The sequence below is a fragment of the Sorex araneus genome, chromosome X (assembly GCF_027595985.1).
Source record: "Sorex araneus isolate mSorAra2 chromosome X, mSorAra2.pri, whole genome shotgun sequence".
In the NCBI taxonomy this organism is placed as follows: Eukaryota; Metazoa; Chordata; class Mammalia; order Eulipotyphla; family Soricidae; genus Sorex; species Sorex araneus.
In genome coordinates this window covers 331,745,452-331,761,353 of record NC_073313.1, presented here as the reverse complement: position 1 = coordinate 331,761,353, position 15,902 = coordinate 331,745,452, and the positions used below count along the sequence as shown (strand labels likewise).

At 38.2% G+C, this 15,902-nt stretch overlaps 1 protein-coding gene across 1 annotated transcript in view; it reads right to left on the bottom strand.

Moving 5' to 3' along the window:
* The window catches only part of ANTXR1 (ANTXR cell adhesion molecule 1), a 211,567-nt gene that overhangs the window by 118,045 nt on the left and 77,620 nt on the right, over positions 1-15,902 (bottom strand). The window contains exon 10 of the mRNA XM_004609154.2: positions 9,185-9,283. Within this exon, the coding sequence (XP_004609211.1) occupies positions 9,185-9,283 (99 nt within the window). The remainder of the gene's footprint in view (positions 1-9,184; positions 9,284-15,902) is intronic.

Below are 15,902 nucleotides of genomic sequence, written 5' to 3'. Positions count from 1 at the left end.
TCACTGTTGATGATAATAAAACTTAAAAGTTATCTTTTAAGCAAAGCATCAATCTCTAAAAATTTTGCAAGCCAGAGGTCAGAAAAAGTGCTGTATTCAAAACAGCTGTAATTCGCTAAGAACAAAAATATTTTTTAAAGGTTTGTTTTTGCTTGGTAGAGGACAATTCAAGATTCATACACAATCTATGTGTCTCCTGACAAACTCTTGCAGCTGTGCACCTTTGGAACTGGAATTGAAGATGTGTCTATCAGAAGAGCTAAAATATGACACCTACTCCTGGCCAACACTGACTTAAAGAATACAGTCCTACACTGAGAGACAGGGAGAGGTGGGGAGGCGTGTACAATCCTACACGTTTGAGGATCGAAGGATGCCAGAGAGCTTTAGTTCTATGCATACTGGAGGTCAGAGCTGAATTGTGCAGATGCACAGAGAGAGACCCACCAATAGCAGTTTTGTTCTTCCTAGCCCTTGACAGCGCTCAGCTTTTCCTTTGAATGTTCAGCAAAAATTTGAAGGATTCTAATTTGAAGCGAATAAAGACAGTCTGCCCAGGGTTTCCAATGGGTATGGCTCATCTCTGTGTGAATCACTTTCTCTTCTATTATTCTACCAAAGTGAAACAGAGCAGTACTACATGACACAGTACCGCAGAGTCCACACAAGTCCAGCCATCAGGTGCTGAAGCAAGAGGTGGGTGCCTACTTCTCCTATCAGGACAAACCGGGGACATGAACTTCTTAGGTAAGAAAATTGTCTTCTAGCCACATTTCCAAGAAGTACATTTGTGCCAGAGCTCACAGACAGCTCACAATGTTTGTCTGTAGGCACTTTTGAATGCCTGCTAACTTGATAGAATATGGGGCAAGGTCCAGCCCTGACCATCCACCAGGCTCTGCTGTGGCCAAGTTTGCACGGCGTCAGCTCACTGCTAAGAGCTCTGTTTTCCCAAAATGAAAACTGCCAACACCTTGTTAACTCTGGTGGTAACTCCCCCTTTATTTCCACCCTATTCCAGGTTATTGTAGCTCTCCCTTCCCCCCCACCCCCCACTCCCGCCAACCAAGCAAAACTGTAGTGAATTTCCACTTCCAATCTTTCTATCTGAGCTTGCAAGACAGAAAACATGAACTACTACTATCTCAGCAGGAGTCACTTCAGAAACCACTAGGGAAAAAACCAAGTGCTCTCTGAAAGCTGAGGCAAAACCAACCAATTCATGAAAAATTCCTGAAGGTCAAGAAAAAGGGGCCATTGGGGGAACTGGAAGAGGTTCATTAGCTTTGAATACATGATCTGTAACTTGTACTTTCATTCTAAGGCTGAAAGTCTTTAAACCAAGATTGTTTTGTTGATTTTTGGTTCAAGTCTGCAGTCTAACATGTTCTGTGACTTTGGGCAAGTAACTCAACACTCTGAGCTGAGATTTCCTGTCTGAAAAATGAAATAGAGTTGTGGGGCTCAGAGTCTGAATCAGGTGCATGCCAGAGAGATGTGAATCATGGGACGGCGATGGGGGAGGGGGTGCCTGAGGATTTGTGTGAATCCAAGTTTGAGAAATGAAATAAATAAATGGTTATAAAACTCTGTGGCCTTTTACCTCTGGTCCCCTGGTGGCCTTGGTTAATTTATCACCCTGAGCTTCAGTTTCCTAGTCAACAAAACAGGATCTAACTAGTATTTCACAGGGCTGGAGTTAGAATGACATATAGGCTGGGTGTAGGGATGAGGCTTAACAATTGTAGCTGTTCTTGTTTGAATGAAGTTTCTTGGTGAGACTGTTGGGCAACTTGATTGATAATTCTGAGACAAGACATTCTGCAGTATCCCTTCACTCTGAGTTTCAAAAAATAACATTCCATCCTCTTTGAATGATATCAAATCTTCATAGATGCAACCATATTGCACTCTTAGTTATGGTTTTGCGACCACACCCAGCTGTGCTCAGGGCTTTACTCATGGGTCTGTGCTCAGGGATCACTCCTGGCATGTAGTGTCGGGATTGTGACCCAAGGTTGGTCAGGCTGTGTGAGAAGCAAGTGCCCCAACACTCTGTACTGTCATCACTCTGATCCCCACACCACATTTGACCATTAGATGCAATCTTAAGTAGGGAGAGAGATGCAACAGGTTTTTGTTTAGCTGGCCTATGGCTTGCCCTCTACTCCCTTTTTCATCTTCCACACCAGCAACATTTCAATGATCTCCACAGGTGCCCAGAGCAGCCCTGGGGCCCATATTCAAAGACAAAAATAGGGTTTCTGGGTAACTGAACAGTTTTAGAAACAAACACAATGGAACCCCTACATTTGACTGAGGGGTATGTCTTGTCCCCTTAGGAAGTGGAAACCCTCCTTGGAACTCTTAGAGTTGCCTCATGACTAATGTAGAGGGAGAGAAAATATCTGCAAAGGGCAGAAGTCTTATTCTTTGAGTGTGAATAGACACATAAGCCAGAGTCAAGTCTATGAAGTAAGACTAGAGATTAGGGGCTAGAGAGATAGCAGAGTGGGTAAGGTGCTTGCCTTACACAGGGCTGGCCTGGGTTCAACAAACACCACCAGGAGTTAATTCCTGAGTGCAGAGCCTGGAGTAAGACCTGAGCATTGCCAGATGTGGCCCAAAACCAAAACCAAAACCAAAAAGCAAAGCAAGGAAATTAAATTTTGCACCAAAATTTCGGTATGCCTAAAAAATCTTAGACTGATTTCTGTGGTCTCTAAGTAAGATTTTAGTGAGTTTATTAAAAGTAAATTTCTTAATGGGCACTGGTGGAGGGATGGGTACTCGATAATTATATGACCGAAACATAAGCATGAAAACCTGTAAGTCTGTAACTTTGTCTCATGGTGATTCACTAATAAAATAAAATTAAAATAAATAAATAAATAAATAAATTTCTTGATAACCTCAGTTCTGCAGTCCAAGGGTTTATAATCATTACCAACCATCCAAGTCTCTTGCTTTTCCCTTTACATATCACACAAGCAGTGGCAGGTAGGTGAGAAAGAGGTGGATCAGAAGTGATACAAGGACAATGGTGAAGGGTACTTTGGTGGTTTGAACCACAAATGCATTAGCTTTGTGCACTAAAAGCATAAATGTTAACACTACTGTAACCATGTAATGTCAACTAAAATATTTGAAAAGTCAATTTCTTCTGTTTATAGTCATACATCATATGTCTCTAAGCAACACAGGAGAATCTAGCTTGTTTTTCATTATTGCACTACCAGAACATCCATTTCTAATTTACTGGTCATTAAAATAAATCATTTCTCAGCTCATACCCTAGTTTCTCATATTTAGGATTCTGATCTCTCTGCAATTGGATTTCCAATTGAAAATGGATCTGTTCTTGGCAGAATACTCTGAACACTGTAGTTGGAAAAAGTGTAGCCAGAATAACTAAAATTTGTGTGAAGATTTCCAAGATACTTGGCCAAGAGTGAATCCAGCCTGGTGATTGAAGAACCAATCAATTATTAACTTAAAAATGTGTGCTAGGCCTAAAAAGCTAGCAAGAATTTTTAAATTGAATTTTCAATAACTGTTTCAGTTGTTTTCTTAATTGCATAAGGGACTCATGTTTACAGAAAATTCAGAAAGCAGATTGAAAAAAAATAAAAATAGTGATCTCATCTAGAGGTAATTACTGTTAATATTTTTATGTGCTTCTTTTAAGTTTCTCTTTCTCGGCATAAAATGTAAGTGCATAAAACAAAACATAAGGTTTTATAACTGATTTTTTTATAACTGATTTTTACAAACTTTATCATTAACCATTAACATTTGTTTACATTGGTAATTATTCTTCTATACCAAAATATTTAATTAGAATAATTATATAATAAACTATTGCTAAACAATTGTGTTATTAGCATTTATGTTGTTTAAATATTTTGATTTCCCTCCCTCCTTTCTCTTTTCTGTCTCTTGCTTTTTTCTCTTCTTCTGCTATTACAGGCAATATTATGATGAACACCTTGTAGTCTGGTTTACAGGCATTTCCAATCATTTCTTTCATTGAAGTTGAGGTTGAAATTTTGTGTCAAAAATGAATAAAAGCTTGATTTATTTTAAGAATTACCTTCTAAAAGATTCAATGTCCACTGGTGGAGGGAAGTTAACACTGGTGGTGGGATTGATGTTGAAATATTATATGCCTAAAACTCAAATATCCATATCTTTGTAAATCACAGTTTTTAATTAAAATTATTTTAAAACAAATAAATAAATAAAAGTAATAAGGGGATAAAAATGTTAAGGGAAATTAAAAAATTAATAAAGAGTCATTGCTCTCCAATGATACTTAAGAATGAAAACACATTGAAATATAGAGAACACTATTTTTGTTCATCTTTGTCCATTTGATAGATTATTTCAATGTGTATTTTCCTGGTAGTTGTGAGTGAGCATTTCCCATACAATCTTACTGACCATGATTTATCTTGCTAATTTCCTTTCCATTTATCTTATCCATTTTTATACTATGTTAAATACTGTCTGTTAAGGTTACTGACCTTTTGTTTTTTATTTTCTAAATATTTATTTATTTGTTTTTTTTTAGTTTTTTTAAGATGGTATGCAGAAGAATTAAACATTAAGAACTCAAACTATCAAATTTTCATAAACTTTCCTTTACCACATCTCTCTTCAGTGTAATACTTAAAAAATCTTCCCCTACTGGAAAATGATGTAAATATTGATTTTTTTCTCTCTTTCTAGAACTTTCATAGCTCCACGTTTACTTTTAAGATTTAAGATCATGTGCAATTTGTTTAGATGTAAGGTGTAAGATAAAAATCAAGCTTCATTGTTTTTCCAAGGGTTAGACTGTTGCCTCAATACTGCTTTTTGGATAATAGGCTTCCTCACTTTCCATTGACTTGAAAGGTCATTTTATTTATACTAAATTCACATAAGTGTTTGGCTCTGTTCACAGATTTTGTTTTTTCTCTTCCAGGGCTCAATTTGCATGTTGTGGCACAAGTCAGACATTGTTTCAGTTACTGCAGCATTTTCATAACTCTTAAAATCAGCAAGGGCAAGTTTCCACATTTTTCTTGACTGTGCTTAAAAATGTCTATTCTTCCATATAAACTTTAGAACTATTTTGCTAACATAAAGTGCTCTGTAAAAAATTTCACTGGGATTTAATTAAAAATAAATATAAATGTGAAGATCTCTGATGTCTTTATAATATCTGCTGCTCTCTTTAGTACTAGTGAAAACGGTAATAAACTAGTACCAGTAGTCAACATTGACTCACTGCTGTGTGCCAGTTGGCATTGAAGTCCCACCTCTTACATTTAAACCCATTACAATTTCCAGCAGAGGGGCTATTAATTATATTTATTGCACTTGGAGAAATGGAGGCTTAAAGATGATAAATACCTTGCCACATCACAGTGAGGGAAGTCAACGCCAGCTGGTTTGGTTTCAGACTAATACTAAAAATCACTGGTTCATACTGCCTCTTTAATTATTTTTTCTTTCCTCATTTTTCTCCCAACGTTTTGTAGTTTTATTCCTGTAGATCTTTACAGATCTGACAAAATTGTTCTTACTGGCTTTTACTAATTGCTGCACTATTTTTCTTGTTTTGTTTTCCAACTGGTTTTTGCTAGACTCTGGCAAGTTCTTGATTGCAATAAGGGAGTTATTTACTTTGAAGTCACTCAGTTTGATGAGTCTCATAGTTTGTTGATTTTCCACGATTTTTTTCCAGAAAGATAGAATGATTATTTAAAAGGAAGGACTGAGAATGCAGCTTGGTGGTAGAACACTTTCATTGCATGTGTGAGGCTCTGAGTTCAATCTCTGGCACCGTCACAAACAAACAAAAGCTAGAAGTTATGATGCCTGGCTCCCTTTCCTGTATTTCTGTCTCACATTAGTCTTCTTACGTTATTCTAATAGCCATGTCATTGTCCAGTTCAGTATCGAACCGTTCCCTTTTAGTTTGCGGTACCTAGGGATTTCCCCCTCTTTCCTTTGAACTATCTACATACTATTGTTTTTGAAATCATGTTTCATCCAGCATCTCAGATCTATTATATTGGTTTCAAGTCAATAAATGGACTTATATTCCTAAGTGAAGGAGAAGTGAATGTTAACAAAAGCTTTTTAGTTTCTGATTATATTTGTCATCTAAGAATATATTCAAAAAATTTCAATTTTCTAGCATTAATGTGTTGGCACTTTATTTGTGTCTGTGCAATAAATGTTCAGGATACTCAGAAACACTTACAGATATGTATACATATCTATATATGAGCATGTATATATACACTCAACATTAATTTCTTTATATTAAAACACTTGAAAACTCATGCTAATATCTCTTACAATACATACAATATTTCAATTTGTTCTTTTGTTTTTAGATTTTTCTGTTTTATCTAATCTGCTTCTGCATCATGTTTGAACTTAGTGGAGGTCACAGCATCTTAGCTTTATTATTTTTACAATTAGTTTTTTTTCTTATTAGCAATAAAATATATTAAATACTTTTCTGGTGGGCTGGAGCAATAGAACAGTGGTAGGGCATTTGCTTTGCACGAGGACAACCCAGGTTTGGTTCCTTCGCCCCTCTCGGAGAGCCTGGTAAGCTACCGAGAGTATCTCACCCACATGGCAGAATCTGGCAAGCTACCCGTGGAGTATTGGATATGCCAAAATCAGTAACAACAAGTCTCGAGATGGAGACGTTACTGGTGCCCACTTGAGCAAATCAATGAGCAACAGGATGACAGTGACAGTGACTTTTCTCCTTGTTCTTGAGTCACACCTGGTGTGCTCGGGGGCTACTCCCCACCTACTACTTAGGGGCTGCTCCTGTCAGTTCTTTGGGAATCAAATGATACTGGGGATTGAATTCGGGTCTCCTGCAAGCCTGAATGCAAAGGTTCAATCCCTCTGATCCAAAAATAGGTCATATTTTAAAAGTTGGGACGTAGAGGCTGGAAAGGAGAATGGGAAACATAAAAGAAATGAACTATTTTCTTTTGCAGGTCAGGTTCAATAGAGTGCTGATTACAAGGTTGAAAGAAAAAATGTGGATTTGAATATGCTACTCTTTAACATTGAAGAGTTCTTTCTGTCTTTCATGACTTCCATTTCAAATTATTTACTAAATGGAAATAAACATATGAATTAATAAATAAAGGACAAGTGTTTGCTTCAGATTCTAAAATCTCCCTCCTCCTGCTGCCTCCAATTAGACTATGACAAATAACCCTATGTCTAGGTTTAGGAGGATGGCTTGCAGCATAGAATTTGCTTGAGTTACTGCCTTTATCTTTCCAAACTATCAGCACAGTGTTGGAAGCACAATAAGGTTTGTGGTTTAAACTAAATTTCCATCCCTGCAGCATTTACTTATTTATTTTTTAAATAGAAATGAGGAGGAGAGCCTGTGCAGGTGTTTGCAAGGATATATTAGGAAAGGAGGGGAAAAGGGAGTAAGAATATGGCTGATTTCCCAAGAAATAAATAGAATTTCATGAAGAATTGGAAAATAGACTTTCCAAAGGCCATTCGTTACAAACCCACAATACACTTGAATTTCCTATTATCTGAATACAGATGTCTCTGGATCTCTTAGGCAATGGCAACATTGAACTTGTCCCCTTCATCTTCCCTGCATCCTAGGTCCAGTGACTCACTTGTCTGGAAGTCTCTGGAAGGTAACAATATCTTTGAGTTTAACTCTGAGGTGTTTAAATCTTAGACTTAAGGTTTTGGCTAACTAAAGTGGACTTAAATGACACGAAAATTGAAAGAAAAAAAAGGATAAAATCTGAAGGGAGAGGGGCACATACATTTTTTTTCACACTGAGGCTCTTTAGGGTTATTTCAAAATTTAAAAAAAACTATTTTTTGGATATGTGAGTACATTTTACATATTAAGAAAACTGAATGTTTTAAATGTTTGGGATTATTCCAAAGCCAGGAATTCCAGATGTTTGTCAGGAAGCCATCGCTTGCTTCTGTTTAAATACTCAAGTGGATTTTAAAATGGCCTACCTCTCCATTCTCCCCCCCCACCCTCTTTTTTTGGGGGGGACGGGCACTTTAGGGTGTTCAAGAGTAGGCAAGGCAAGTGGCATAGCCCTTTTGTTACCTCCCTAGCCCTAATTCTTCCCCTTTAGGAAATAGAACCAAGTAGAGTGATTAGACAATAAATGAGCTTCTCCCCTTCCTCCTAACCCTTTCTTTGTCCCATGCTGTTTTAGCATACAAATGCAAAGCCTTTAGAAAGAATAGAGCACCACAGGAAATGTAGTCTAGCATTTGATCATCACTGAGATACTGAATACATCATCTTTTAGATGGGGGCCAGATCTGAAAATAAGCCAGGGCCCTAAATCATCTGTTTTTACATAATCCGTCTTCCCTGTCTCTCCTGGACAGCTACAGGAATCAAATAAGCCTCAAAGTACAAAACCTGCATGCTGCCAATGTTTCACTGGCCAATGTCTCAGACCAATGCTGTGATAATTCATTCTTCTCGTAAAATACAATGCGTTTTACTTCCATCTTACTGTATTTTGTCTCAGACATTCTCTTTGAGAATGTTTTGTTGGAGACTTCAAGCAAGACTTGTCCAGATTGAACTTCCCCAAACTACATTTGCAAGCCAAATGTTCAGCTATTGGTTTATTTGGAATTAAATCACTGTTTTGTTTTGTTTTTGTTTCCTCTTATATTTGATAGTCTCTAATGCTCCACTGAGACATGTCAAACTTAGAGGCTAGAGCTTGACCCTGATTTGATCCCCTGTATCCCATACAGCCCCCACCCTTCCCCTAGCACCACCAGAGTAATTCCTGAGTGCAGAGCTAGGAGTAAACCCTAAGTATTGCCGGGTGTAGCCTAAAAATAAGCAAACAGAAAAGGCATGTCAAACTTGATCAGCCCCAACCAAGCAATGTGGCCACTGCCTCTCTCCAGAAAGTTACTGAGCAGCATGCCTGCTGGACCAGCAGTAAAACAGCTTTTCCTGTGGGTGCAAGGGTGCAAGAAGTGGGTATTCCTTTGCTGGATCAGGGAACACCTATCTCCATGGAGATCTCAGTGTGGATATTCTGGAAAATGGGACTGGAAATTTCCTCCCCTGAGCAGGCTGAAGACAACATACTCCTCCCCACAATCTCCCAACTCTGTAGGGACTTACTGAGTGTGACTGAATCATTGATCTTGAAACTGCACAGGACCCTGTCCACGTTGCGGGCATGTCTGAAGCCATTTCCTCTCACGACTACTTGAAATGATTCTGGAATGAGAAAGAACGGTTAGATTCTTTGATGGCAGACCATGAAACTTAAGTTTACCCAGTTTGCCCTGTATCCTGATTTAGGGCATTTGTAAACGACTCTGACAAGCTTAAAACACTCAAATATCAGTGCAAACTAAAAACCAAAAGCAACCTTTTACAACAAACCACCTCAATTGCATCTCCCAATTAACCCATCTACCAAGTCCCCAAAATTAAAGAACCTTTTCTTTTTTTATTAAGGTATCATGATCCAGCAATTATTTTAGACCCAGATCTCTAGAGCCAGAGGTCATGAGTCTTTCCTTTCCCTCCATCAACTTCACCCTTTTGTATTTCTTTTATACAATGGTGTCCCCTTGAAAAATTTCTTTACAGTTCAAGGTGCCCCTCATAGTTTGAAAGGCGCTGCTTTAAGGCGATCTTAGTCTGTCCTGATCAACGAGGCCTATGGCTTTGCACTATCTTTTGATGTTCTTTGTCTTCTCTTCCTTTAAAAAAAGTGTCTTTTTAGATCAAAAACTGATTAATATTGCTGAGGCCCTCATGGCTGCTGATTATATACCAGCAGGACCTAGTGTTAGGCAGGAATAATTGTACTTCACAAGAACTCTAACACTTGCTTATCAGCGCTACCTGTCTGATGGACATTGACCCTCCAGTGTGGTTGGTACTTCTCTGTCATTAGAAGGTAATCTCTCAAGGTCTCTAGTGCTGCATATTCATTTCACATGGGTGCTTTCCCTTCATATGTGATAATAAAGTTCTTATAAGGTAAAGGTTATTGTTAAATAACCATCTTTAACAATAATCTTACCAAAGAATAAAAAACAGTTAATTTGCTAAATGTTTAGGAATACTTGCTTAGGCCTGACTCATAATGATCCATTGTCTTCTATATTTCTCATCCTTTAGTGGATAAATATTAGAACCTCAGATAATGTTGAGTGCCATATAAAACTAATAGAACAAGAGAGAAGAATCTGCACTATTTGTGAAAGTAAATCTTAAACTATAAATTGCTCTTCATGTAAAGATTTTTACTGGAAAAAGAATGGAATTAGAGTGCCAGGATTTGAGATTCAGAAAACAAACTTAGACATCTTGTTTGCCAAGATAATAATAACAGATGTTAATTGCTCCCTCATTGTGTGCCAAGCATTGCCTACATCTGATGTTATTTAAACCCGACCATAGACCAGGGAGGTAGAATAAGAAAATAGATCTTAGTGAGATTAAGCAATCTGTCCCAGATCACATTGCTGTCAGAATCAGCATGAGAATCCAGTCTGTCAGACATTAAATGCCATGCCTTTGAAATTCGGCCTCTATGCCCTTTGCCATTATACTAACATGAATACTCATTGTCTTGTGACATATGACTAATCTAGAGATTGATGTCTAGAGATTTTTAAATCTTAATTATTTGTATTTAAGTCTTCCCCAACTTTTCCTGTTTTGCAGAAGTAGGGAGTTGGCCCCACATGGGAAACAAGGAACTGAAGCCAAAGAAAAAGAACCCAGAAGCACCAAGAGGGCACATATGTTAGAACAGAGGGCTTGTTGCAAGTGAAAAGGATCTTAACAATATGGAAACTGAGATCTTGTCATTTTCAGTACTTGCCTAGGTCATGTAAAGAATGAGTAGCAAAAATGACCTCATGTCCAAGAGTTCATGTTTTGAACGATGTTAATGACGGTGATGGCAAATGTTTTTTACAGATCTAGTATGGATTTATTTCAGCAGATTAATGCATATATGTGGTTTGCTGAGGTGAGAAGAATAGAATTGATAGTTTTAATTCGATGTTTGCTTGACATGTGACTAATAATGTAGTTGGTTCAACAAGCATTTTGTTGTGTCAAACTTTGTGGAATAATCTTATTACAGCTTATTAACTCGATTAAGTCTATAGAACTCCATTTCTGCTTCTAACTGGGAATGCTAGACAGTCAGAAATATGCCACTGGACACTTTTTTGGGTTAAAAATGTTTTCTGCCTCTCTGCTGTGCCTATCGTTCTTATTGTCTCAAAGATCAATGTAGAGAGAAGACTCCACACCCAGGCCCTGTGCCAATTTCTTCCCTAACACCATGTTCCAGCATTACCACTTCACAGGCCGAGTCTTTTATATGGGGCTGCCTGCGTGGCTGCTTGGCCTGACCTCAGAGTGTTCAAGAAGAAATTCAGCAGGAATCTATGATGTGAAAACGAAACAATTTAACCCCCAGAGGCCTGGGGAGAGGATAGGGGAAACAACGCTGTGCAAAGCACATAGAGCAGAAACCAAGTGCTATTCTGCCTTTAATTTCCCTGTGAGTGAGCACATTTGGTTTTTAGCAGAGTCCAAACATTTACCCCAGTAGACTTACTGGAATGTCAGCGCTTCACACATACAAGTTATGTAACAAAACCTGGCCAAAAAGAATCCACCAGCAAGTGAGAATCAGGACAGGATTTTCCCTTATTTATATAGAAGACCCTGAACTACTTTTCCAAAAATATGTATAGCTGAGTGTGTCTGGGCCATCTGCATGGAGATTTACTGTTCCTGCGAAGTGTCGGGGGGAGCCCATGGAGAACTCAGTGGCAATAGCACCTGCCTGCAAGAGTGAGGTCTAGAGTATATTACCAGGTGTTATCCATACACATGGTGCCAGCAGCTCTGCTGTTTGGGGACCCTGGTGCCAGAAAGAAATGTACAGCCTTTGTCATACTATAGTCATGGTCATGTGAGCACCTAAACCAAAGAGTGAGTCCTTGTGAGCACATGTGTGTGCCTCGCAACTAAAGCGTGCAACTCTTAGCAAACACTGCAGCCTAGTGTGAAGCAATCAAATATGCGCATCCCCCGAGACTACCACTACCAAGGCAAACCCCCAATATCACAATAACAGCAGCCACAGAAAAGGAAGGAAAGGACTATTTAGAAAGAATGTGTCAAGGGACTGAGGGATTTGCGGGAGGTATTTTTATTTCAAAATGATCTTTGATCAAATCTTTCAAGATATTTTTTTTTTCTTTTTGGGTCACACCCGGCGATGCACAGGGGTCACTCCTGGCTCTGCACTCAGGAATTACCCCTGGCGGTGCTCAGGGAACCATATGGGATGCTGGGAATTGAACTTGGGTTGGCCGCGTGCAAGTCAAACGCCCTACCCGTTGTGCTATTGCTCCAGCCCCAAGATATTATTTTAAATATTTGATTTTATTAAGTTTTGGGGATTGAGGGCTCCCAAGTGGTGCTCAAGGAGGTCCAGGGACCTCACTGGCAATTCTCAGCCAACAGGCCCAGTGGGAACATGTGAGGTCCCAAGGATGCTGCTCAAGTCCTGTGGTGCATCAAGCCCTTGGGCAATCCTGGCAATGCTCAGCGGTCAACAGGGCTGTATCCAGTAAAATTATGGCAATATATGATGCCAGGAATTGAACCCAAGCTAAGCAGATGCTTTTAACCTCTGTATTATCTCCCATTCTCTCTTTAAGGTAATTTGAAGGCATGCTCTTATGATTCTTTAGTTTTTCACTTTTATTTATAATTTGTTTCCTGCTGAAAGATAATTCATCACTTATATATGACTGAAATTTTTATCTATGCCTAATCCAGGGCTATTCAGTAAAAGCACATTGACTGAACAAATAAATAACATATCTTGGCTCGAAAAAAGAAGAGGTGGACAAGGAGGTTCTTTACCCAGATCTAATCCTGCTTATTTTCAGAGGCTTAATAAGGTTGATGAATAAACAACATTCAACATCATTAGTCACTGAGAAAATGCAAATAAAAACCATAAGAATGTGTTGTTCCATACTCACTGGAGAACAAGTACAAGTTGCTAACAAAGAAATGAAAATTCTCATACAATATTGTTGGGAATGAAAAATGGTGCAGTTTCTCTGTAAAACTTTTTGACAGTTCCTCAAAAAGTTGTATACGAAGTTGCCTTTATAACCCAGAAATCCCACTCTGAGGTATTAAATCAAGAGAATGAAAAACATCAGTCTACACCCAAATTTGCATATGTACATTCATAGTAGCTGAAACATGCTATAATGTAAATCTTGAACACGTGCTAAATGAAAGAAGCTAAACATAAAAGGTTACATAGTACATGATTCCATTTACGTGAAAAGTCCAGATTAGCAAATCCATTGAAAAACAAAATAGGTTGCCAGGGTCAGATGGAAATGGTCAATGACTGCTTAATAGGTATAGGATTTCTTTCTGGAGCAATGAAAACATTGTGGAATTAAATAGTAGTTTTTGTGGTACAACTTGATGACTAAATTAAAAATAACACCCACTGTACTCTTTAAAACTGTTTCATCTTTGAGTCAATTTGCATTTGCACTCTTAATAGGTGCTTAAATTGACATGAAATGCTTAAAATGTGACAGCAATTAATGTACTTAAAGTTTCAAATGCTTAAATTACTCTAGAACTTTACATTTTATAAGATTTTAGTGAGGTACAATTGATGTGCTGTGAATTGCATAGAAGGCAAATTATTTTATATGTTTTGCCATGTATACAAAGAACAATATATACCATCATCAAGACAATGACCACATCTTTCAAGTTTCCATGTGATTCTTTTAATCTCTTTCTTGTCCCTATTTCCCTAAGTCATGCACTGAATTGATGTCATTAAACTTTAGTTTGCATTTTCTACATTTATATGTAAATATGGGCAGAGCGATAGCACAGCGGGTAGGGTGTTTGCCTTGCACCAGGCCGACCAGGGTTCGATTCCTCTGTCCCTCTCGGAATGCCTGGCAAGCTACCAAGAGTATCCCACCTGCACGACAGAGCCTGGAAAGTTACCCGTGGCATATTCGATATGCCAAAAACAGTAACAAGTCTCACAGTGGAGATGTTACTGGTGCTCGCTATAGAAAATCGATAAACAACGGAACGACAGTGCTATATGTAAATATAATCATAACAATATTTTTGTCTGATCTTTTTTACAAGGCATAATTATTTCAAAACTAATACATAATTACTTTTAGATTTATACACAACCTGTTTCTTTTTATTGCTGAGTATTATTCATGTCATGGATAAACCTAAATTAGACTACCTGTTGATAAACATTTGAGTTGTTCACAGTTCTTACCTATTAAAAACAGAGTTGCTATAAACATTTGTGTGCAAGTCTTTGGACAAAGATTTTTCATTTTCTTGGGTAAATGCCTAGAAGTAGAATTATCAGGTCACAAGATAGATGCGTGTTAAATTTTAAAAAAATTGTCAGGGTTATTTTTCCAAGTGTTTGTGCCATTCCAACATTCCAAACAGTATTTGAGAGCCCTTCTCCAAAAAGAAATATCTTTAAATGAAAGGGAATATGAGATAAGAATTTAACATTCTATCTTGCAAAGTTGTAGAAGGGTCAGACAAGAGAGACTTGAAAAACAGTTGTGAAAGAAATGAAACCACTATTGGGTGCTACTTAAATGTGTCTTTTTTGAGCATCTAATTTTCAGGCAATAAACATGAAGCCCACAACTACCTTCTCTGAGCGATAACTCACTCAATTTTATTGCCAACAGTGGGAAACTGCATAGTAAGAACAAAATCAGTGCTTCTAAAAAGACAATGTGAGAAGTTAATTATAACCACCTTCTATTTCTGGAGCACGAAAACTGCAAAAGCAGAGCAGTTAACAGGTTTTACACTTGACTCCAATTAGTTCCTTCCTGGATTATTTGGCTTGAAACTTGAATAGTTCACAGTGTATACTGAGGGGACTGGAAGAAAACTGCTTCGGCAAAAAGGTGCAATTCCTAGAGAGAGATGTTAACTAACTAGGGCCAATCTAGCAATGAGTTCATTCTCAGAACTATATGAAGGATTCTCAGCAAAATCAATGAACTAGAAAATTTTAAAAGAGTTTCTATAGGGAAGGAAACATTTATTTAGGTGCAAGCTCCATAAAAGTTCTCTATAAAGGCTCTTCATTCAGCCAGTGACTTCCTATCTGTTTTAGAATAGAAACTGTAAATGCAGTGACATAAGCACCCTGTCCCTGGCCTGGACACTGGCCTGGGCAATGGGGTGAACCAGAGAATGGTGGGAAATCTGGTAAACTGAAAAGATCACATGCTTTGGTACAGGGCATCAAACTAGGTCTCATACATGTCATGTGATGTGAGGCATGGCTATGTGACTGAGCCACATCTCTGGTCCCTACATACCTTTTAAAAAGGAAAGACATCTTTAAAATTTTTTGAAAATTATTGAATCACAGTGAGATATGCAATTACAAAGTTGTTCATGATTCTTTCAATGTTCCAACACCCACTCCTTCACCAATGCACATTTTCCACCACTAATGTTCCCAGTTTTCCTTCCGCCCTACCGCAGAGCCTGCCCCTGTAGCAGACTCACACTCTCCACTGTTTCTCTCTTTCTCTGTCTCTTTCTCCTCTTTCTCTCTCTAGCTTTCTTTCTCCTCTCTCTCTCTCTCTCGCCTTTTAGGCACTATGGTTTATAAAACTGTTACTGAAAGGATATCAAGCATATCACTTTACCTCCTTTCAGCACTCAGTTTTTGCCCAGAGTGATAATTTCCTACTACCATCATCATAGTGGTGCCTTTGCTGATCTAACT